The sequence below is a fragment of the Ailuropoda melanoleuca genome, chromosome 9 (assembly GCF_002007445.2).
Source record: "Ailuropoda melanoleuca isolate Jingjing chromosome 9, ASM200744v2, whole genome shotgun sequence".
In the NCBI taxonomy this organism is placed as follows: Eukaryota; Metazoa; Chordata; class Mammalia; order Carnivora; family Ursidae; genus Ailuropoda; species Ailuropoda melanoleuca.
In genome coordinates this window covers 65,994,877-66,019,465 of record NC_048226.1, presented here as the reverse complement: position 1 = coordinate 66,019,465, position 24,589 = coordinate 65,994,877, and the positions used below count along the sequence as shown (strand labels likewise).

Here is a 24,589-nt window from a genome sequence, read left to right as displayed (position 1 = left end):
GCTTAGGAGATGTGCTTCCCACTCCACCACACTGCCCTTTGGGAGGACATCCTGATGAAAACACTCATCTTGAAATATTTAAACATAAGTTTGCTGAAGGTGTCCTGTTTAAAAAGTACCATTTGGCCTCAAATACAGTAGCTTCCATGGGAAGGATGTCATTTTGGGGGTCTTCATTTTTTTTTTTTGTTAGAGATTTATTTATTTTAGAGTGCATGAGTTGGGGGTGGGGGGCAGAGGGAGAGGGAATCCCCAAGCGGACTCCCCGAGGAGCACAGAGCCACACTAGCACTCACCCAGGACCCCAAGGTCTGAAACCAAGAATTGGACACCCAACTGACTGAGCCATCCAGGTGCCCCTACCTTTGGCTTTTTAAAATTCATCTCTGAGTTTTATTATGTATACATGTAAGTCTAGTGCCTTCCTTTTAAGTGTTGTATTTCTGAGGTGGGGACCACACCACAACTTGATCAGTTCCCTTTCTCATGATTAGATTATTTTCAATTTGTGACTTACAGACTGGAGTAACATTCTTACACGGTCTCCTTGTGTGCACGGGCCGAAGGCCTCTAGTCAGATGGCTGTGAGTGCGGTTGTTAGAGTGCAGGCCTGTGTGCATTTGCAGTTTTACTAGGTATTGACAGATTATATGCCAAGGAGCATGCCCGTTTGCATTCTTACTAGTGTACAAGAGCCCCATTTTCTTCATCCTTGCCAACACTGTAGTTAGACACTAATTTTTGCCAAGCTGATTGTTTTAACCTGTGTTTTCCAGATTGCCAATGAGATCCAACATTTTTTTTTCAAATGCATATTGACCATTTCCCATATACACATACCTTGCATTTAAAGTTAACTAGGAATTTTACACAATATCATTCTCTGAAGTGGTGAATTTTAATATTGTATAAAAAAATCCAACTTGTTATACAAGTACGTATGTTTTATGATTTTAGGCATACATCCATATACATATATCAAGATAAAAGTCCTCCAATACAAAAAAATAGCTTTTCCTATGGCCAGTGTTCTACAGAAGTAAGACTGCAAACTATTTTGTATTCAAATGAGATCACAACACTCTAAGGCAGGACAAGGCAAAAGCAAATCATGTCCACAGTATGTTACAGAATATCTTGCATAGCTTATTCGTTCTCACTTGATAATCTCATTTTAGGGTTCTGAGGGACTTTTCTCAAATTTATACAAGTTAGCGTGTACTTTTGCCTTTGTTCTATAGCAAACCAGCTTTCTCAGTACTAGTTACGTTTTACTTTACAACTTTATAGACTTAACAATAGCCTGAGCTTTGGGGCTCCAAGCTGCTTCATTGCAACCCTTGATACAATGACATACAAATATGTAGAGCATTTCGAATCTTCATCTGTATCTCAGGCGATTTTCCAGGGCTTCCATCCGTTGTGTCATTTCTTCTAGTAAATCTCAAATTAAGGAAGAGGAATCTGAATTGCCTCTTTTTATTTACATTCAAATACAACTTGATTTAGCTTACATAAAAATTTGTCCTGAAAGATAACAAGCCTTCAGTTTTCCCATTTGGAAAAAATTTTAAACTCTGAATAGAAGGTTTATAGTAACCCATTTAACACATGCTATCAAGACTATAAATCTCTTGGGGCACCTGGATGGCCCAGTTGGTTAAGCATTTGCCTTTGGCTCAGGTTATGATACCAGGGTGCTAGGATCAATCCCCTCGGGCTCCCTGTTGGGTGGAAAGCCTGCCTCTCTCTCTGCGGCTGCTCCCCCTGCTTTGTGCTCTCTTGCTCTCTCAAATCTTTTTTTAAAAAGACTATAAATCTCTTTCAGGTTAAATACTTTTTAACATCAAAGCCAAATAGTTCAGTTGAAATTCTTTTTTTTTGAGACCACGAGAGAGAATGTGTGCCTGGGGGAAAGGGGCGGGGTGGGGGGGTGGGTAGGGAGAGCGAGAATCCCAAGCAGGTTCCACCCCCAGCTCAGAGCCCAAGGTGGGGCTCGATCTCACAACCCTCAGATCATGAACTGAGGCGAAATCAAGAGTCAGAGGCTTAACCAACTGAGCCACCCAGGTGCCCCTAAATTCTTTAAAAATTTTTTTAATTCTTCTCACACCTGTGTTGCTTGTAAATTAGTTTGCCATAACATACCTTTGGAAGCCAGCAGTGATAATTTTGGGAATGTAATGAAGAGAAGGATTAGGCGTTAATAAGAGATGATGTCATGAGAGAAAAGAGACTGAGATTTTATTTACATTTTCACCCATGATGCCAGATGTGGCCAAAGGGTAGCAGCCTCGAAGACATCTGACCTATGCTTTTTTATATATAACTTCCTTAGCCTCTTGTGAAGCAGACTGTCAGGAGTGGGGTGGGAAAAGGAGAGGAGAGGGGCATTAGAACAAGCATTTGTTTTCATGTAAGCTTAACACCCTCCGCTAGTCCCGTTGGTGGCAGAATGAAAGCCTGGATTCATCACCTACATTAACCACTGTCAGATTATTTTATTTAAGGGAGCATATTTCCAGCTTTCAGAAAGGGAATTGCTACATCTGTTCCTTATTATACAAACCCATCGGCACAGAGAGAGTTCAGAGTTCAACCTTTTCCCTGTAGGCTAGTTGGCTGCCTGTTGCGATAGATACGAGCCAGCTTTAGTAAGCTTACTGTCATTTTAAGTTCAGAGCGGCTGGCAGTGAAAAAACACTGAAGCCTCATTTCTCCATTATCTCAAAGCATTCCTTTCATGTGTAATATTGGTTTAATGAATCAGTGGATTCTGCTGTTCCCTTGACAGAATGTTTCATCGTAGAGTGCTGATATAAAAGATGTCTGCTGCCAAACAAACAAACAAACAAAAAACCCCAGTCCTCTAGAAACTACATGCTTACCAACTGTGGCTGCAGAGTGGCTTGGGGCCAAAAGAAAGGTTTGGAATTTAGGTGGGAGTTTGAAACCTTGTCATTCTACATTCTTTGCCTAGACTTACTATACCTTTGATGCACATCAGACCTGGTACATATCCTCCTTTTCCTCCCAGCAGAGAGGGAGTTAAATTTTAAATCTATTTTCTCTTTACTCTGCACACTGACCGGCTGGCCTCACGGCTAAACCCCTAGAACAGCAGAGAGCAACCAAGATCTTGACCCAAGCTTGCCATGAAACTTGGTTTGCCCTTGGCCTTCAAACACCTAGCAGGTTGCTTAAGAAAAAAGCCTTTCTGGGGCGCCTGGGTGGCACAGCGGTTAAGCGTCTGCCTTTGGCTCAGGGCGTGATCCCGGTGTTATGGGATCGAGCCCCACGTCAGGCTCCTCTGCTATGAGCCTGCTTCTTCCTCTCCCTCTCCCCTGCTTGTGTTCCCTCTATCGCTGGCTGTCTCTATCTCTGTCGAATAAATAAATAAAATCTTAAAAATAAATAAATAATTCTCAAAAAAAAAAAATAAAGCCTTTCTAGGAATTCACTACTCTTGGCTTTATGGAAATAACTGCATTTAATACATACCCACAGACAGTATTTGTGAAGTTTGGTGAAATTCTTTGCATCACACACACAAGCATAGTATTAGAAAAGGATATAGCGTTGTGTTAACTTTCTCACTTCTTCATTTGCAAGGTTCTGGAACATGATAAGGTTTTCACATTTGCATTGATCGTGTTTTTCTTCCAAAGGACTTCCTGAGAAAGCACATGGAAAGTGTTTACTCACCTCTGTAACCCACCAGACTTCCCAGACGCATAATAATAGGACTGAATCAGCATAGGGGCGAAACCAAAATGAAAGAAATGTTCAACTTTTTCCGCGCAGCCAGATCCAGTAAATTCCAGGAGAGGGCTGCATGGGCTTCCAACTCTGACAGTTGCTGTTAGTGTGGACTGCAGGGAAGGCTACTCAGATTTCCTCCAGTTAGTTTTTCTAGTTCTCATTTCATTTAAGCCCTTCTCTTTTCCCCTATCCCATTTCCCACTTCCTCCTTTCCTCTCCTCCTTGCCGCGGAGTCTGTGGGCAAGCTAACAGGCTGGTATCGAGCCACCTGGTAGCAATACTGTATTTGGAATTACCTGAAGATTTTGTCGAATGGAAAAGTTTTTGTGTGGACTGTGAAACATTGTCTTCTTCAAACAGATATCGGTGTTGCACTGCAAAATTAGAACAGGAAAGTAGGTCTCGGATATTTATGGTGACTGGCTCAGATTCTGTAAAGAGAAAGAAAACTGAAGTCAAACCTGCTTAACACGGTTGTGGTTATAACACAGCCGTCAGCAGTCCGAATAAAGTACTTGGTATTCCTAGCTGTGGTATACAGCTTTACTTTGGGACATACTGTGGCAAAAGCCTGTCAGAAGAGAGAGGCTATTGCCAAATATGGCTTAAAGTATAGAGTAAATGTTTCCCATCTGATCAAGGAAAAAAAGCCATAGTTAACATAATTCAAATCTTACTTTCACTTCTTTATGACTTTTGTCTGGGGGAAACCGTGGTGGAAGCATCTAAAAAGTTTCTAGAAACACTGCTTTTAAAAATTTACCTGTTGGCTTTTTAGAAGTTTACCTGTTGGCTGGTGGACCCTCTTTGGCAGTTCCCCTGCTGGGGAGTCCTGACTTCCATCAGAGTCTTCTAGAGCTGAGAGGAAAAAGAGGACCAACGGGAATGACAGTTGTCTGCATGCGTGTGTGTCCTTTAGGAAACTCGCCCCAGACCAGCTCCCCACCTACCCACTGTCACCCAGGGTGTTTCAGTTTTATTTGGTAACACCAGTTTCAAAAAGCAATTGGTTTCCAGGGTGATCCAAGACCACACTAGGGACATTCTCTAGTAAGAGGAACCTGGACCCCTCAAGTGCATCTTACTTGAGAATGCCCCCATAAATGTCATGCCTGGAAGGCGGGGTGGGAAAAAGTTGACCAAGGACTAGAGCAGCTCCAGGAGGCCGTTCGGCTTGAAGGAAACGGCCTAGAGGTGAAATCTTCTCTCCTCTCGTTAGAAATTTGAAAGGCCTTCCTTCCCTGTCCCGCCCCCTCTTGTTCTTTCCTTTAGAGGAGTAAGCATCACTGCTTGGGGTTTGACTGGTGACTGAACCTGGGACAGGAGTAGGGAGACGGGGCAGAGCTGTTCTGGGTGAGCACCCTGGCACAACTGAGATTAGCACAGAGAGCTCTTGCCCGTAACAAAATCTCGATTCTCAAGGGCAGGCTTGTGTTCTGTCAACAGAAGTACTCCTTGCAGGAAGGCGTTCTTCACGTTCAAAAGGCCTGCCCTCCCTTTCCACTCCAGCTACAGGCATCTCCTGAAATTGCGACTCGGCTCAGGGACGTGTGTAACGGTTGTGTCTTAGTTAAATGATCGTTTCTGTAGGGGTTTTTTGGGGACTACGTATGCTGGTGTGTCAAAAGATTTATCACACTGCCGAGCCCTGAGCAAGTGCTCACACGAGGCTAGCTGTTAATGTCATCTTCTCTCTCTCTCCGGTTCCCCTTTGTGTGCTTACTGTTTCCAGGCACTACTGGCCCGGAACACCAGGGAGGCACTTTTTTGACCCCCCAAGTGGGAGGAATAGGTTGAGAATTTCTCATCCCAGGTTCATGCTGCCCTGTGTGAAGAGCTCTCCTCGAGGTCAGCTACGGTACCTTCACATATGCCCTTCTTGAGCTTTTCACTTATCTCTCCCATCGTGCTGAAGTCTTCGGCATAGAAGAGATGCTTGTCCGTGGGCTCAGAGGCAATCTCTTGTAGTTCTTCCTCAATAGCTTTTCCTACCCCGACAGCGTACATAGTTATGCCTAAATCGCAGAGCAAATGAAGGACAAGGTAGTCAGAGGTGTGTTCCCAGGGTCCGGAAGTTCTGTGTACCGCAACTAAAGCCAGGTGGATGTTAGGTGGTGTGACTTCAGGGGTCCAGGTCAACCTCCCTTTATCTTCCTACCATTTTTACTTTGGCCCTATGAACAAAAGAGGGGGTTCCAATGAGGGGAAGGTGAGGCATCCAGGGGAGGTTGGGAGCTAGACCACCAACCTGTTGCTCAGCTCTGGGCAAGGTCATTGAATAAATCTGCAACTTTTGCCTGAATTAGCTAGCCTTGGGGATAAAGTAGAAAAGAGCACTATCTTATGGCTTACTAAATGGGAATCTCTTCTGGGAGAATTCTAAGAAGCAGGTTAATTTATGACCTTCTAACCCAGTTTCTACTTCTCAAAGGTAGAGGATAGGAACCTTTAATGATGGGGGGGGTGCAGGTGAAGCTGCATTCTATCCACTTCTCTTGAAAGGACAAAGCCTTATGAAGAGGTGCTGAGCTGAAAAGGAATATCTGCAGACCACTGGAAATCTCCCATGTCAGAAAGAATAAACCCAAGTTCCCACCTTAGATACCAACAGGGATATGAGATGGCTCCAAAAGCTTTTCTAAGCAACAGAAATCATTAGACTCCCTTCTTCCATATATGCTTCGCTTGAAAGTAAAACACAATAAGAACTTAAATTCTCCTTCATTTTCAACATTTTTTAGCACTGATATCTTGTTCTGGCTAATTCATTAGGCTGGATTAAAAAAAAATACACATAAAAATGGCTTTTTAAGCCAAGGGGCAAGAGTGATGCCTTGTTCTAAGTCTGTGTAGGGTCAATAGTCAAGTTCAACATACTTGTCCGGGAGCCCAGTGACTTCATGCAAACTTCCTAAAAAGGAAAGCTACTATTTTAAGATTATATTAGCTATATATAGGAGTCATTAAATTCATCAGAGGATGTCACTTCAGGTAAATTTTGTTGATTTAAGAACCAAATAAACATCAGTTTCTCCTACCACCTGCCCTTTGGCGATTGGCAGAAATCTGAATGGGGGAAAGAGTAAGGTAGACCGATCTCAACGCGACAAATAAGTGTCTTGTTTGGAGACAAGACACTTCCCCCAGTATACCTCACAAATGCAGGCTAGAGGGGCTCATGGGTGTGATGGGAGCTCTCAAGCCAGTCTGGAAGCAGAGGAACTGGGTATGAGCAGCCAGTTTTACAGTCCACTCAGATGAATCAGAACAGGACACTTTTTGCAGCTACTATTCTATTGGGCTAGAGAAAAAGGTGTCAGTGATGAGGTACACAATACCAGTAAAATGGCCTCCTTCACCAAGAGTGCTTGAATGTCAGTGTGAGCCAGCCTTTCTGTGAGGAGGAATGGAGTTCACATGGGATTGCTAGTACTTTCTCTCCTTGCTCATTTACTCAGCAAGTCGTAGTCACACATGGACTGTGTGCCAGGCCTGGTCTGGGTACTGGGCCCAAAACGTCTTAGACGAAACCCTGGTCTGCATACCCTTTCCCCCCTTTAGGACTTGCAAAAGCAATGTACCCTCAACAAGTTCTTGGAGAAAGTGGCTTTCAAGCAACTGCTTCAAAACCTCAAGTTTTCTCATTGCCCCAAGGAATCCAGTCGCTTCGCCTTCCTCTAGCTCTACCAACCACCCTAGCTTTTGGGTTTCCTTTTCTGAGGGCCAGGCTCCTCTGCCACACTTTGCATCTATGCACAACTAAAGTAACTTCCAGTCGCGGTGAGCGGAGGGGCGGGCCCGAGGTGAGGGCACTGGGGAGGGGGAGCGTGGGCCCAAGGGTTTTGGTGCGGGGGGCCTTCGAAGGTCGCCAGGGCCTCGGAGGGCCCTGCCCGTTCTCCCGCCCTGAATGAGCGGCGGCGCCCGATAACACGTGAGTCAGGAGGACCTCAGAGAAGAGGCTTTGCTTTCCTGAGTAACAATTTAGTCATAATCTCTTCCAACATTTTGATTTTCTCAAAAGCTAACTTTTGCCTCCTGTACACACAAGGGTACTCACTATCACAAGGCTATTGCGCTTTCACAGCGCTCACTTGAAGCACTGGTTTAAAAAAAAAAAAAGTTTCAGTAAAAGTTCCTCCCACCAGGAATCTAATTTTATCCAACACTGCAGGTCATCCTAAAGCAACCAGACAGTGCTGGGAACGCTGTGTGTTCATCTGTGGTTCAGCAGCACGTGCAGAGTCGCTCCCCTCCACTGGAGGTCACACGCTGGCCAGTAAATGGCAGGAGAGGCCTACTCAGGTGTGGTGGGCGTAACTACCCGCCCACACAGACTAGGCCTGTAACTCCCGCGGGGGTCCCTTTACGGCCTCTAGGTGGCAGTGCAGGAAAGGTGTAGCCACGCTTGACAGGCCTCCTCTCCCAAAGCTCAGAGACTCTCCCCCATCGCCTGCCCTCCTCTGACTACCCAGTGCGTTTAAGAAACCGACCCTTGAGTGAGGTACACCACACCTCCGCCCCTTATTACCATTGGCCTGGGCTTTACTGGCCCACTCCGAGACGTCATCCTGCGCCCGTCCATCTGTGAACACGATGGCCACTCTGGGCACCCGTGTGGAGAGAGGCCTGGCCCCTTCTACTTGGGTAAAACTTCTCTCAAACATGTGTTTCAGGGCCAGCCCCGTCATGGAGCCCTTGCCCATGTACTTCATGTGGGCCACGGCTTTCTTCATGTCTTTGGCCGAGTTGAAGTTCCTCAGGGTAAACTCTGTGCGGACCTGCGTGGAATACTGGAGCAGCCCCACTCGAGCGGCTTTGGGGGAAACCGCCAAGGAATCTATAATGCCAGTGACGAACTGCTTCACAATCTCAAAATTCTCTTCTCCAAGGCTCTTGGACCCATCGATCACAAAGACCAGGTCAACTGGGCCTTCAGTGCATCCTGTAGGAAGGAAGGGAACGTTGAGACGGTTAAATGATCGAAACTCACTTAGAGCGGAAGAAAAGTGTGCTTCAGCCGGAGGCAGAAAGGCTCTGGAGAACCACCTCGGCTCCTTAGATAACACACAGGACGGACGGAAGGGGCTGGCAGAGTCATGAGCCACAGTGAGTTTCACATTTGCCTTTCTCGGCGGCTTGTTAAATTGATAAAGAGTTATTTTTCACAAGCAAAATCACATGACAGAGGTACAAAGTGTTGGGGAAACTGAGCCCACACTGTACTGTGGGTCACTGACAGCCAAGTCTGCGAGGGACTGTGTGTAGAGTACACTGTGGGGTCTGGCGGCACCCAAAGGACTCCTGCAACTTCACTCCAGGAGGGTGACATCACCCCAGTGCTGGCATTGTGACAGACGGCAGAGAAGGAAAGTCTTAAATTCAGCTCAGCCATCCTCTCTTCCAGAGAGCTTTCCTAGTAACCCAGCTTGTATTCATTACTCTCCGTGTACTCCTAACAGCTACTAATTTATTCAACAAGAACTGGCTTCTGGAGCACCTGCTTCATGCAAGGCAGTAGGCATATTCTCATTCACTTCTCCACCCCCATCACTGGCACACAGTAGCTGTTCAATAAATGCTTGCGGACGGAGCACGTGAAGGAGGGGGTGTTCTTTGGGTAGCATGCCTGGAAGAGCCCTACTGACCTATTCAAGCTTAGAAATGAATCGTCACTGTTCGGAAGCTCTTCAGGCAACTCAACGGTTGGCAGGAAAGCTCTATGCGAATACTTTAAGCAATCTGGGTGTGGACAGACTTTTTATTATTTAGGGCTGCATAAAAAAATTTACAGATCCCAAATGAATGATCTCATTTCAAACCGTCTACAGCATGTGATAAAACGTTCTCTTTTATATCTCAAGCAGTCGTCTAATATTTGAAAGTGGAGCACAATAACATAAGCAAGTAAGGACGCCCAAAAGCAAAATTATTTCTGTGTGTGGCCCCCAAATAATATGCTAACGTGTGTGTGTGTGCGTGTGTGTGTGTTGTTGGGGGGTTGAATTCTCTTACCCCACTAAGTGCTTTTTCCTATTATTCAACTTATTGATTGTTTATTAGCAAAAGAGGAAAAGGCCAATTCAGAGCTTCGTTTACATTCATAGCCTGTTCTTGAATCAAAACTAACTAACTAAATAAATAAATAAAAGACTCTCAGACATCACGCACACGGCACTCTGGCAGTTTGCAGAAATACTGCAATAATTTTCCAGCAGTAGGTCTGTTTTCTCCTCTTCCCCACACACTCTTTTCTTGCAGAACAAAATCAGTACTTGCAGCCTCTATGCAGAGAGAGTCACAAAAGGCTTCTCCAGGAAACAGGATGCTGGATAGAATAGAAGCAGCTCAGGGTGAGAAGCACCAGACTTTGGCTCTCAAGCCCAGGAGGGATAAAGCTCCCCTGCTGGCTACTTGTTTGCAGGAGAGTTGCTCCAACTAACTGTACTCGAGCGTTTTCCTTTGTAGTTAAGTCAAGGAGACTTCCATGGAGCTGTGATTTGCCTTCAGAACTTCATTTTCACAGAGTTCCAGAATTTCAGTGTTGGGCAAGACCTTTAAAGGTCATTAGTACCGGCCTCCTGTTGCTTACATCTTTATAATATCCCTACCTAGTAGCCATTCAGCCTGGACCCGAACACCTCTCCTCATGGAGAGCTCATCACCTCGCCATTAAACCCCATCTCTGGACATCTCTGCTGTTGATGGTTACGAGAGCTGCCATTTGTCAAGCAGTTAGTATGTGCCAGCATGGGGCTAAGCACCTTTAAATACACCACCTCCTTTATTCCTCATGACAATTCTGTGAGGCATCATCCTCCTATTATAGATGAAGAAACCGAGACTCAGAGAAGTTAAATAATTTGTCCAAGGTCACGCAGGTAGTGTGAATAGGGGTTGAAGTCCAGTTCTGTCTGACCCGAAGTTCATGATCTTAACTAACTAATCACGCAACTTCCCTGAAAGTGTCTCTGTCCTCATGCTGAGCTGCAGTTTCTCCCCACTGTTCTTTCTTTTCCCAGGGGTGTCATATAAATCACCAGTGAAGTGACTGTCACTTTGGTATTTGAATGGTACCTCAAGTCTTTTTCTACAGAGATCCCCAGGTTCTCCCTTTAGTTTTCACTTGACATTGTCCTGAACTTCCTAAATCTTGCTTGTCATTATCCTTTTTCTTTAAATATATTTTTCTACAAAATAATGCATGCACATGGAACAGGAATTTAAACATTACAAAAGGATATATACATGTATGTATGTGTGTATCTATATATTTATATAATACAAATAGAAGTGGAATTGCCTTTAAAATATTGCCAAACTGCCCTCCTTTTTTTTTTTTTAATTTTATTTATTTATTTGACAGAGAGAGAGACAGCCAGCAAGGGAGGGAACACAAGCAGGGGGAGTGGGAGAGGAAGAAGCAGGCTCATAGTGGAGGAGCCTGATGTGGGGCTCGATCCTAGGACCCTGGGATCACACCCTGAGCCAAAGGCAGACGCTTAACGACTGTGTCACCCAGGCATCCCCTAACTGCCCTCCTAAAGTTGTACTGATTCAGACACCCAGTGATAAATTCATAACTGCCCATTACAATATACCTTTGTCAACATAAGGAATCATCAATCTTTTTGATCTCTGATAATAAGTTTAAAAAAAAAAGATATCATAGCTTTAATCTCTCACTATACATTTTCTCTTTTTTAAAAAGAGTTTTTGGGACACCTGGATGGCTCAGTCAGTTGAGCATCTGCCTTCGGCTCAGGTCATGATCCCGGGGTCCTGGGATCAAGCCCTGCATCAGGCTCCTTTCTCAGCGGGGAGCCTTCTTCTCCCTCTGCCTGCTGATCCCCCTGCTTGTGCTCTCTCACTTGCTCTCTCTCTCTCTCTGACAAATAAATAAATAAAATCTTAAAAAAAATAAAATAAAAGTAAAAATGGTTTTTATGTTTCATGTCATCTTTTGAAAGGTCTTCTCTACTCTGAGATTACAAAATAATTTTCTTGAGATTTTTTTTCCTGCTATTTGAAGGGCTTTTTTTTATGCTTAAACTTAGCTCTATCTCACTCTTCCTAAAATGCAATTCCCAGACCGGAATGTAATTCCCCAGTACAGAGCAGAGGACAAATCTCTCATTCCAGATATGCTTATTCAGCCTAAGATCACCCAGCCTTTTGGCGGGTAGTGAACTTATTGTCAACTAAAACCAAGTTTTTCCACAGGTGCATCAGCTAAACTCCATTATGGGAGAAACAGAGGTGAGGGATTTGTTTCCTGAAAATACTCCAAAGAGCGACTGCTCCCAAACCAAATTCAAGCAGAAAGCCAAGTTCAGATCACTTACTCTTGCACCGTCTTCCATCCTCAGCTAGAACAAATCCCTCTGAGCATTTGCAGATGTAGGAGTTGCCACGATTAACACAAATGTGTTCACAGCCGTGGTAGGTCGATTTGCAGACATCCTTCCCTGAGGGAAATAGAGGGAGATGAGCAACTCCATCCATGCAGGAATGAGCTGGACCGAATGGTCATATCAGGACAGATCAAGGAATTAACCCATTTTTTTAAAAACCCATCTCTGTTTGAACTGTCTTTTATAATATGCCTTTTTTTCATTCTAATACTCAGGACAGGGCGTGAGAAGGGAGATGCTCCTCTCAGAAAGCACCAGCTCCCATAAGCCTGAATGGTAAAATGGGTGATCGGGTATCCTTTATTTCTTTTTCATTTTTAGAATTATTTGATGTTGCTTGGGGTTTTGATTTTCCCAAGCTACTGATTTTTTCCCATAGCTATCCCACACACTCCGGTTCCCTTAATGAACATTTCTCATGTGCGAGGTACTTTAAATGCTTCAGAGTAGTTACAGCCCTCCAGTCCTCACAACATTCTGTGAGAAGACGAAAGCAGGAATAATTACACCCAGTGTATACATGAAGAAACTCAAAACAGTCTGGGAGTCGCCCGAGGTCATGCAGCAAGTTGATGGCACAGCTGAGACATGCGTCTCCCTTGTGCTTGTCCTCCATGACATGAAAGCCGACGGCTCTTTTCTGTCATTAGCTCCCTAGAAGGAGAAGCTTCCTATGAAGTTGGGATTGGTAACTACGGATCCCCCTCGAAGTGGGAATGGTGGTATTTGATCCCGTGATCAAATTCCAGACCTAGATGTTGTGCCTGGTGTACCATAGCTCCATGTGCTGAGCAAAAAATATGTTGCATGAATAAATGGTGCACGTAAATAAATCAATAAATAAAATCACGAACATTCAGCTTGGGCAGACACAATGGGCAGAACTGCGGATGTGCTCTCCATGCAGGGAACCCTGCGTGTGAAGGCAGAACGGGACCGTGCAGGGAGATCTGCAGAGGCCAGGGTCCCACCGCCATCCCGGGACTTAGCTGTTCAAACAGAACAGCTCGCTGAAGGTAGGAGCCCCTCTTCGTGGTGGAGGAATGAGGACACTGCTCAAGCCAGCTTTGTGGACTTGTGGGGTGTCCCAGGTTATCTCAAAGGAGTCTGTGAGGAAATTCCCCCAAATCAACTGGAACAGCAAATGAACTGATTTGGTCTTAATGAAGAAAGAGCCATCCTGCCCACTGGAGCAGGGTGTCAACAAAAGCAAGTAGACAGCTTCAACACCACCCCCACCCTCCTACCCCACCCCACCCCACCCCACTCCTGAGGGCCAAATAGGGACTAACAGCTCAGAATCTCCCAGTGGAGAAAAATCCTTGTCCTGTGCTCTTCTAATAGCCACTTCACCAAGCTCATGTGTCCTGTCTGTCTCTGTTTCTGGGCGCTGTGATGGTTAATTTTATCTGTCACCTTGCCCAGGATACTGTCCAGCTGTCTGGTCAAACACCAATCTAGATGCTGCTGTGAAGGTATTTTTTAGATGAGATGAACGTTTCAGCCGTGAGACTTTGAGTAAAGTAGAGTACACTCCATAGAGTTGGCCTCATCCCATCACTTGGAGGCCTGAAGAGAAAGAACACGGAATCCCCCCACCAAACCCTCCCCCCGACGGAAGAAGGAATTCTGCGTCCAGACTGCCTTGGGTAAGAGCTGCTACATCGGCTCTTCCTGGGTCTGCAGACTGCTGGCCTGCCTTGCAGATTTTCTCTCTGTCCGTCTGCCTCTCTTTCTGTGTCTCTGTATAAAGGCACGTGTGTGTGCGTGCACACACACACACACGCACACACACACACGCATCCTATTGGCTGTTTCTCTGGGGAACTTAATGCACCTTCTAAGTGAACTCTCAGAATCTGTTCTGAGGGACCTACAGAGGCAAACAGTAGAGAAAATGAATAAATAAAACCCACAGAAAAATCCCTTCATCTCTCTCCCACCCTTTACCCTTACTTATAAGGTCTTCCAAGAAGAAAAAGCACTGTCATTATCTTNAGCAGAGGAGCCTGATGTGGGGCTCGATCCCATAACGCCGGGATCACGCCCTGAGCCAAAGGCAGACGCTTAACCACTGTGCCACCCAGGCGCCCTTGGCAGAGATTCTAATTCTGTCCAATGATGAGCCAGGCTCTGTGGGAGGTTCTGGGCACCCACACATGGTTGTGGAAGGGCCAGCAACAGGGAGAAAACAGAGAGACGCAAAGAGCCTGACTACTCAGCACCTTGACTGAGAAAGTCCTGAAGAACCAAGGGTCTCCTGTATGGGTCACTAGCAAACACTTTCAGAGCGCCCAAGGCATTCCCTTATGATTATAAGGGAAGATTTTAAATCCCAAATGAAGTTATCTAACTGTCCATGTCCCGCCAAGGGAAGCCTTCATCTCTACCTGGACCCCACTTACTTCGGCAGCGTTTCCCATCCTCGGCAAGCCGGAACCCTTCCAGGCACCTGCAGCTGTACGACTCTTCAGTGTTGACACAAATGTGCTCACAGCCATGGTCTACTGTTTGGCAGACATCCTTCCCTGAGGACAGCAGAGCAAGTCAAAACAATTTCACCAACATACATTTTCCCCGGGCTTCACCTTGGAGGATCCACCCATCACAGCCACCAGACCCCAGGCCCCCTTGAGCTCAGTGACCCACGGGAGGAAAGTAAAATCGAGGATGAAGTTCAGCAGGCCTAATTTAGGTTAACTCTTCCAACTTCCTCACCATCATCCCCACCAGCACTCACCAGCACCTACTTTGATATCTCATTAAATGCAATCAATCATTGGCTTTCTATAGATGCAGTTTCTGATATCAAAAGGAAACACTGTTGGTCTGATATGATTACTTAGAAGATTAAACCTCAATTTAGATTAGTGACACTGAAATCCAAATTTGGCTTCGTCCCTGACATATGGCTTTGGAGAATCACTTAACCTCTTAGAGCCTTTTCTTTCCTGTCTGTCTGAAAAATCAGTCATAATTCCAATTACCTATCTTTTCTTCAAATGTGTCAGCACAAGTTGCTCTTTGCAAAGTGCTTTGAGAAGCTTGAGGAAAAGGTAACTGATGGGGATGGAAATCATTTGGTCAGGGTTACATACTCCCTTTTGATGAAACAGAGAGATATCTTGGCCCCCGTCTAAAAAGCTTTGCTTTCTGAGACATAAGCATGGACACATCATAAGGTGGTCTCTATGAGAGATTTGTGCTATCAGCACAACAACAAAAATATTATTATAGATAAACAGAGGCTCAGAGAAGTGAAACAGAGGCTCAGATAACAAATGGCAAGGCTAGAAGCTTCTAGAATCTTGTTTCTTGCCACAGGGCATAAATGAGCAACTTCAGTTGTAGCTCTAAGCATCGGCTTTTTTCATTTGTCCATTTGTTTGTTTTCTTTTAACAGGCTTTATTTTTTAGAGAAGTTTTAGATTTACAGAAAAATGGAGAAGATAGCACAGCATTCCTATAAACCCCAAATCCAGTTAGCAACTTACATTAATGTGATACATTTGTTACAATTAATGGACCAATACTGATACATTAATAACAACTAAAGTCCACAGTTCTTTTACGTTTTATTAGTTTTTAACCTGATGTCATTTTTCTGATTCCATCCAGGACCCCACATTATTTTAATAGTCATGTGGCATTGGCTTTTGAGGGTAACTGATTTCAACAGAGATCAGGATGGTGAAATTCATGCAAAGATCAGACACGGTCATGTGAGACAACCCCAGTAAAAACTTACTTCTGCAAACATGAGACACTATGGACTATGAAAAACAAACTGAGGGCCTCAGAGGGGAGGGGGTGGGGGAATGGGATAGAGTGGTGATGGGTAGTAAGGAGGGCACATATTGCATGGTGCACTGGGTGTTATACGCAACTAATGAATCATTGAACTTTACATCGGAAACTGGGGATGTACTGTATGGTGACTAACATAATATAATAAAAAATCATTAAAAAAAAAACTTACTTCTGCAGGTTTTCCCATCTTCACGGAGTATATACCCTTCAAAGCATTGGCACACAAAAGAGTCTTCACTGCTTACACAGGAATGTTCACAGCCGTGGTCCCCCAAGGCACAGGAGTCCAATTCTGGGAATCCAATTGGAATTAGAGAAACAGAAGAAGGAAATGGTTCATACATTAGTGACTTGCTCAATCTTTTTTTTTAGTAACTTACTCAATCTTAAAAGACATTTTAGACACCTTAGAGCAGTGTCTTATCCCACAATGCACATCTCGAAACAGAAAATATGCCTATGAGCAAAAATTCTTCATATATAAGAGTGTATAAAATAAAATCATTTCCATAGGAATAATGAACAAAAGACATGAAAGACAATTTATAAAAGGAGAGCTATAAATGACCTATAAATATTAGAAAATAAGTTCATCTTTGTTGGCTATCATGTAATTATGATATCACCTTATCTACGTATTTACTTATGTCCACATGTACATGTCACATTTCGGTAAACCATGCTTCATCTGCTCATTCAGTCATCAACTATTTTATGCGTCGCTACTCTGAGTCAGGTCCTCTTCTAGGCTCTGGGGATTTAACAATGAATAAGACACAGTTTCTGCTTTTGTGAGGCTTACATTTGGGAGCAGGTGTGGGAGGGAAGAAAGGGGAAGACAAATAATAGACAAACAGATATAAATGTCAGATGGGAAAAGTGCCGTGGAGAAAACAGGAGAGGGGAGAGAGAATGTGCCTGGGCTGGGGAGAGCTGGAGGCAGATAACAGTGCCCCTGAGCAGAGCCCTGAAGAGACAAGTGAGTGTGGGTATTTGGATGGAACAGCATCCTCGGCAAAGAACAGCATTTGCAAACTGCAGAGGTAGGAACGTGTGTGGCACGTTTCAGGAAAGGCAAAGAGGTAAGTGGGACCCAAGCAACCAAGCCTGGCAGGGGATGAGGCTAGTGAGGCCAGCAAGAGGCAGACCCTATGGGCTTCACGGGCAGCAGTGGGATCTGAGTGAGGAAGGGTCACTGGAGGGTTTTGGGCAATGAGGACACGTGAACTGGCTTTGTCGTAGAAGGTGGACTCGGTATGAGTGAGGATGGAGCGTGGAGAGCTGAGAGAAACCTCTTGCAATAAGCCTGGTGGCCCCGAGCAGGATCGTGACAAATGGTCAGACTGTTGGCTGTATATTGAAGGTAGAGTCTACCTGCTTTGCTGATGGGCTGATACGAAGAGGCCATCTTTGTATGGATACGAGAGAAGAGTCATGGATGACCAAGGCTGCAGGACAGAACAAAAAGGGCTTTGCCATCCACAGGGCTGGGCAGCTTCTGTCTGTGACTTTGCAAAAACCAAGCTATTATTCTAAAAGCCTGATATTGAGGACATGGGGGAAGTGACTTCTTATAGAAATGATATGCAATTCTGAGAGTCAACTCAATCATCTCAGATCGAGAATTTTACAATGGATAGACACTGAATTTATGAAATAAAGGCTCCGAAGTACAACATCACTTGTACAATCAGGCACAGACCGCACACTTATTTCTAATGCATTGTTGCAGTATTTCTTCTTGGAGGGGAGTCCTGAGAAGCACACTGTGGGGTAGTCAAAGCAGCTGTTTTTATTCTCACTTACCAGCCAGGAGACTAAGGTTTGGGAAGGTTAATGGCTTGCCGAGATCAGTTGCTAATAAGTGATAGCCCCAGACTCAAAATGTAATCTCCTGATAATAAATCCCACATTTTCCCCAACTACATTGCATTGCTATATCGTAAAGTAAGCTTTCAAACATGAAGGGAATTTTGCCTGTCTTCTTTTGGGCAGAAGTCCTGCCAAAATCTCTGAACAATGGGAAAATATTATGTTAACTAAAATTATAACTGCAGAAGAGAGTCAAAGCAGAGTTGGCCTGTCCTGTTTGCTCTGAGCATGACTTACTTCTCTGGGCACAATCTAGACTCATTATTAATGCAGAACATTCCCCAATGGCTTGGGGTAGTTCCTCACGTAGTGTTGAATGGAAATACAATTGAGTGATCCATGATACAGACAGCTGGCTGGCTGTGGAGGTGAGCATTTTTTTCCCACTATGAATTTATATTAAGAATACTCCGTTTTCCAACATAATAAAACAGCTATAACTCTTTCAGGCCAGCCTGGTCAAGCCATAATCCAGACAGATATCGCCCCCCCCCCCCGCCACAACCCAGCACACACTTTCTTTCTGGAGCTTTCCCCATGCCCTGTCCTGTCTCCTTGGCTCCATCTCAGGCTGTCATTGAGAAGAGCGGCTGAGTCTTCCCATACAGCTCCTGAGCCCTGGTGGTCTGCCCCTGCTCCAGACGGATGGGTGCTGCTCTCCTTTATCAGGAGACTGCTGAGCCCAAAGCCACTGTCCTCGTCACCCTTGGCTACAGACTATCACAGGAGCTCCCAGCCCAGTTTCTGAGCTTTCCTGAGTGTTCACATTAGCAACTGTTTGAAATTTTATTGGGTGCATGCCTTTTTTTTTTTAGAGATTATTTATTTATTTATTTATTTGACAGAGAGAGAGAGAGAGAGAGAGAGAGAGAGCAAGCAGGGGGAGGGGCAGAAGGAGAGAGATTGGCAGGCTCCCCACTGAGCAGGGAGCTCCAGGTGGAGCTCAATCCCAGGACCCCGGGATGGTGACCTGAGCCGAAGGCAGCCGCTTAACCGACTGAGCCACCCAGGTGCCCCAATTGGGCACATGCTTCTAAAGCACATGTGGAGTCTGGGTTTTTAACCTCTTCCCTCCTCGTCCCCTCAGAGCATCTAATCAGTTGACGGCAGAGCAGTGGTGAGTTCTCCACCTCACAGGTGCATTAGAATCACCGGGAGAACAGGCAGGTGATTCAAAATTCAAACACATTAAAGGGCATACTTCCCCTAAGGAGGGGTATCGGGCAACATCTACCAAAGTTACAAAATGTACCTTTGACCCAGCAACCTCACTTCAGGAATTCTCTCCTACAGGTACTTTGCACCATATGACGGGATATACTTTCAAGTTCTTCATGGCAGCATTGTCTGTAATAATGACAAGTGGAAAACAACCCAAGTGTCCAGCAACAAGGGAATTAAGCAGCTATAAAAAGAATGAGAACATTCTCTATGTAAAGACACAAAATCTCCAATAAGTATCACTGAGTAAAAAAAAAAAAAAGGCATAGAATGGGGTATATACAATACACCATTTTTTGTGTGGGTAAGAAAAAGGAGGAAATAAAAATGTATATTTATATTTGCTTTTACTCACATAAAGAAACATGAAGGATAAATAATAAACTAATGAAAATGGTGTATTAGTAATCTGTTGCTGTGTAACATGTTACCCCAAAACCTAGCAGCTTAAAACAACATTTATTATCTCACACAGTTCCTGGGGGTCTGGAATCCAGGAGTGGCTTAGTTGGGGAGTTCTGACTTAGGATCTCTCGTGAGCCCACAGTCAAGCTGTTGGCTGGGGCTGCAGTGATCTCAAGGCTCTTTCTCCTGGAGCTACAGGATGTGCTTCTGAGCTCAGTCACGTCTTTATTGGCAGGCCTCACTCACTTCCTCACTGGCTATTAGCCACAGGAGGCTTCATTTCCTCAGCATGTGGGCTTCTCCACAGGGCAGCTTATAACATGGCTTCCCCAAGAACAAATGATCCACGAGATGAGAGAGAGCACTCAAGATGGGGTAGCCACAGTCTTTTATAACTTAATTTGAGAAGAGACAGGCCATGGTTCTTTCCACATGCTATCGGTCACACAGACCAACCGCGAAGGAGGGGACTATACAAGTGTGTGAATACCAGGAGATGGGGATCACTGGTGGCCATCTTGGAGGCTGGCTACCACCACTTACTGATAGGAAGGGAGGTAGGGAATGGGATGGGAGGGCAAGAGGGGTAGTAAAGCTTTTAAATGTATGTCTTTTCATATTGTTTTGATTCTTAAACCATGTAAACCCCTTACTTATTCCTTTTTGAGAGAGAGAGAGAGAGAGAGAGCGCATGCACACATGGGGTGGGAGGCAAGGGAAAGGGAGAGAATCTCAAGCAGGCACCACCCCCAGCATGGAGCCCAACCCAGGGTTCAATCTCATGACCGTGAGATCATGACCTGAGCTGAAACCAAGAGTCAGACTCTTAACCAACTGAGCCGCTCTGGCGCTCCAATCCCTTATCTATTCTAAGAAGAGGCCAAAATTTAAATATAAATTCTTATGGGGAACAAGGATTTACAATGAAAAGTTGGCCTCTCTCTCACCTTTGACACTCTATAGTATTACTTTTAAAGCCCGCACCATCATTTAATCAGTGTTTCATTTAGGTGGTACATTTTCTCTCACTTAGGTGGGCATTTAGGTGGCACCTAGCCTTCTAGTATAAACACTACTGTAATGGGTATTCTTGTGCGTATAGTTTTGCATACAATGTGAAGTCATATCTGAAAGATAAATATCCAGAAGCAGAAATGCCTAGTTAAAGGTATGAACATTTAAAAGATGATAAATATTTCCAAGTTGTCCTCTAATGAGGTTACATCAGTGTGAGATGGTCTCGGCTTCAGGGGGTCTAGGGTGCTGCCTGGGCATCTGGCTGTTTTAAAAGCCCCACAGGTGGTTCCAATAAACTACCAGGGGCGAGATGCTGGTGGTGGACCCAGACCTTATGTTCAGAGACATTCTCAAGGGTCTAGATTACTCTGTGCCTCCACCATCAAGAACCAGACACCACTGTCTTTCTCTTGGGCTGTTGCATCATCTACTAACTGGTTTCCACACACTCTCTTTTACCCCCTCCAGTCCATTCCATTCCCTCCCCTCGTCCTAAGTCTTCTTTCCAAAATGCAAAACTTCTCTCATTGCTCCCTCCCTCTGCCTGAGATCCTGAGAGTCTTCAGAAAAGACAGAATCCCTGCAGCCTCCTCTCTCCCAGCTCTGAGCACTGTCTTTCAGTGGGTACCTCAGTACCAAGCTGGGGGCCCTCCCACCACCATGGTCTACACAGCCTCTCCTCTGCCTCTCCTTCCTCACCCCCCTGCCTCCCCGCACATCTCCTGAGGTCTTCCTGGACCTCCCCACATGGGGCCTCAAAGCAGCAGGCATCTGCCCCTCTGGCAATATCAAGATGGTCACTGAACAGGGAGTCACGTGTTGGTTTGGGTTTTCACCTGCATCCTCACTGGGCTGTGCTCACATGTGCTCCGATCAAGAGACCACACCCTCACTGTACCTGCCCTTCCCTCCTACATCTCCCATTGACAGTGTAGTGCCTGGTACACAACAGGCCCCGTAAATCACTGGTGAGTACAAAGAAACATTTCCCCAATTTTCTACTCTGAAAATTAAGGGTAACCAGACCCTCCACTCAGGGGTTTTGTGCAGATGTTTTATTTTTATTTTTTTAAAGATTTTATTTATTCATTTGAGAGAGCGAGAGAGAGAACACAAGCAGGAGAGGCAGGCAGAGAGAGAGGGAGAAGCAGACTCCCCACTGAGCAGGGAGCCCAGTGTGGGGCTTGATCCCAGGACCCAGAGATCACAACCTGAGCCGAAGACAGATGCTTAACCATCTGAGCCACCCCGGTGCCCCTTATTTTTCTTATTTTATTAAAGATTTTATTTGGGTGGCACCTGGGTGGCTCAGTCCGTTAAGCATCTGACTCGATCTCACTTAAGTCTTGATCTCAGGGTCATGCGTTCAAGCCCTGCACTGGGCTCTACACTGGGTGTGCAGCCTACTTAAAAAAAAAATCATTTTTAAGTAATCTCTATACCCAACATGTGACTTCAACTCATGACCCCAAGATCAAGAGTCACATGCTCTACCGACTGAGCCAGCCTCATGCCCCTAAGATTTTATTTTGTTATTTTATTAAAAATTTGATTTTTAAGTAATCTCTACACCCAATGTGGGGCTTGAACTCATGACCCCAAGATCGAAAGTTGCATGTGCAAGGGCACCAGGGTGGCTCAGTTGGTTGAGCATCTGACTTTAGCTCAGGTCATGATCTCGGGGTCCTGGGATCAAGCCCCGCACTGGGCTCCATGTAAGGCTCCATGCTCAGTGGGGAGTCAGTTGTCCTTCTGCCCCCACCCCTGCAGCTCATGCTCTCCCTTTCTCTCTCTCTCTCTCAAATAAGTATATAAAAATCTAAAAAAAAAAAAAAAAAAAAGAGCTGCATGTGCAGATGTTTTAAATGAGAACCCTGTGGAGGGTGGATGCTGGGTGGTCCTCACTCTCTCCCCCACACCAGCCTTGCAGAGTGCACACTTCACATTCACTCAGCAAAATGTCCAGTTTCTGCATGTCGGGGATGGTCTGCATCGCTCATAAATCAAGGAACCACATGCAGTAAATTAGAAAATGCCCAAGGTGTACTGTAGTCAACTTCCCGACAACAGGTTCTAGCTGCTTCCTATTCAACCAAGTCTGGAAACCCACTTGGAGTCAGCTTCCGCCCAGAGCCAGAGACACCCCCTACAGGAAAGTACTTCAGTGTTTCCCGAACAGGCAAAGGGAGCCACCATCCCTGACCAGGATCATGGGGTACCTTCAGCCCAGGGAGAATGGTGGGTACCCCAGCAAGGAGTTCATCCTTTCAGTGAGTGTTTCTGGAGCACTTGCTCTGTGCCAGGCACCATCCTCGTCTTTGGGCTGAAAGGGGCCCAGGAGATCGACTGGTCCAACCCTTTCTTTTAGAGCTGAGGAAACACGTGGCCAGAGAGGGGAAGTGACTTTGCCAAGGTCTCTGAATCTGCCGAGGTGAATTGTGTCAGCTGTGCTGGGGGCAAGGGTGGGATTAGACCACACATCTACCACCTTCATGTTTCCTGGTCCAGGGGCACCTGCGGTGGTCATCCTAGCTCGGCCGAGTCTACTCAGGCTGGGAGATTCTCAGAAGACAAAGTAAAATCATTTTCTCAAGGGGGGCTGGGCCTCCAAACAGTTTCATGTAACTCTAAAGGCTGGAGGTCACCTGTTCTGCTTACTCCTCCAGGTCAGTTCTCACCTGCTGGTGCTCAATACTCAACCACCAGCCCACTCACTCTCTGGGCTTCTGCACACTGTTCCCTGTGCCTGGGAAGCTCTTCCTCCTCGGTCTTAGGCTGTTCTGGCTGCTATCACAAAATACCATAGACCGGGTGGCTTGTAAGCAGCAGAATTTATAGCCCCCAGTTCTGGCGGCTGGCAGTCAAGGATCCGGGTGCCGGCGTGGTTGGGTGAGGATCCTCTTCCAGGCCGGAGACTTCTCCTTGTATCTTCACACAGTGGAAGGGACTGGGGGAGGGGGTTCTGTGGTATCTACTTTATTAGGGCACTAATCCCATGCATGAAAGCCCCATGCTCATGACCTAATCACCCCAAAGCCCCACCTTCTCATATCATCACCTTTGGGGGTTAGGATTTCAACATATGAATTTGGAAGGACACCGACATTCAGTCCATCACACCCTCCATCTCTGGATAGCTCACTCCTTCAATCTCCAGATGTCAGATCACCCCCACCTTCCTCAGGAAACTTCCTCTAGACTGACTGAGGGTCCCTCTGCCACATGCTCCCACATCACGTGAAAGGGTGTTAATTTCCTTCTTCCCTGAGAAACTGTAAGCTCTGTCAGGGCAGAAACAGAACCAGCCTTGACCCCAGCGAGGCCCAGTGGCCCAGCCCAGTGGCACGCTGCAGGTGCAGGTCAGTGCCTGTGGAGAATGAGAGCAAACAGACTGAGAGCTTACGCAAGTGCCCAGACTCAAATCCAGAGACGAGAGTGAGGACCAGCTACTGGGGACCATCACTTAAACGAAATGGATGAGAGGAGGCATGAAAATCTCAGGATGCAAGAAGAACACATTTTCCCTCCAAGAGAAGAATCCTCTTCCTCTCATCCTTAAGGAGGCAGGTCCACACATTTCATTCAACTCTGTCATGAATGGGATCTACAATCTGTGATCAGGATGATTACAGGTTTCAGCACGAAGCAGGGGTGTGTAGGACCCACACCTCGCAGCCCTGCATGCTGATGGAGACAGTCACGCTCCCATCTGGATTCCACATCCGGTGAGTCACGGATGTCTGTGGCACAGCCACTGTGGGTCATGTGTTCCGTGGATGCGCACCTCGGTGGTGATGACAGACGGCAATCCTGTGTCTGCGGCTCTACGTAGGAGGTTGTTAAAGCCAACCCAACCCCAGAGGGAGAAAGCCACGGTGGCCTGCCAAGAGGGTAATGAGGGCCCAGAGATAGAATTACATCATTTTCAGGCGTTTCTTATAATAAAACTAGGAGCAGCCAGCCAGTCCTTTGCTAACTCTGTAATGGCTTTTGCTCAGACAAACCAAAAAATAGCTGAACTGAGACGTCTGTTTAGAGGGCACCTCACTCTGGGCAAGAGGTCCTGAATCAGAGGACCCAGGTTCTAGTCC

The 24,589-nt window shown here is 45.7% G+C and overlaps 1 protein-coding gene across 3 annotated transcripts in view; it reads right to left on the bottom strand.

The window, feature by feature from the left end:
* Nucleotides 1–879: 879 nt before the first annotated feature.
* Nucleotides 880–24,589, bottom strand: part of MATN2 (matrilin 2) — a 139,443-nt gene continuing 115,733 nt past the window's right edge. For 2 of the 3 annotated variants that reach the window (XM_034668358.1, XM_034668357.1), the window contains 9 exons: nt 16,153–16,275; nt 14,579–14,701; nt 12,105–12,227; nt 8,291–8,704; nt 5,625–5,777; nt 4,549–4,620; nt 4,059–4,193; nt 3,576–3,674; nt 880–1,437 (listed from right to left, as the gene is read on the bottom strand). In XM_034668358.1, coding sequence (XP_034524249.1) covers nt 1,382–1,437; nt 3,576–3,674; nt 4,059–4,193; nt 4,549–4,620; nt 5,625–5,777; nt 8,291–8,704; nt 12,105–12,227; nt 14,579–14,701; nt 16,153–16,275 — 1,298 coding nt within the window. In that variant the 3' untranslated portion in view covers nt 880–1,381. The remainder of the gene's footprint in view (nt 1,438–3,575; nt 3,675–4,058; nt 4,194–4,548; nt 4,621–5,624; nt 5,778–8,290; nt 8,705–12,104; nt 12,228–14,578; nt 14,702–16,152; nt 16,276–24,589) is intronic. The other variant, XM_034668359.1, reaches the window with a different exon arrangement.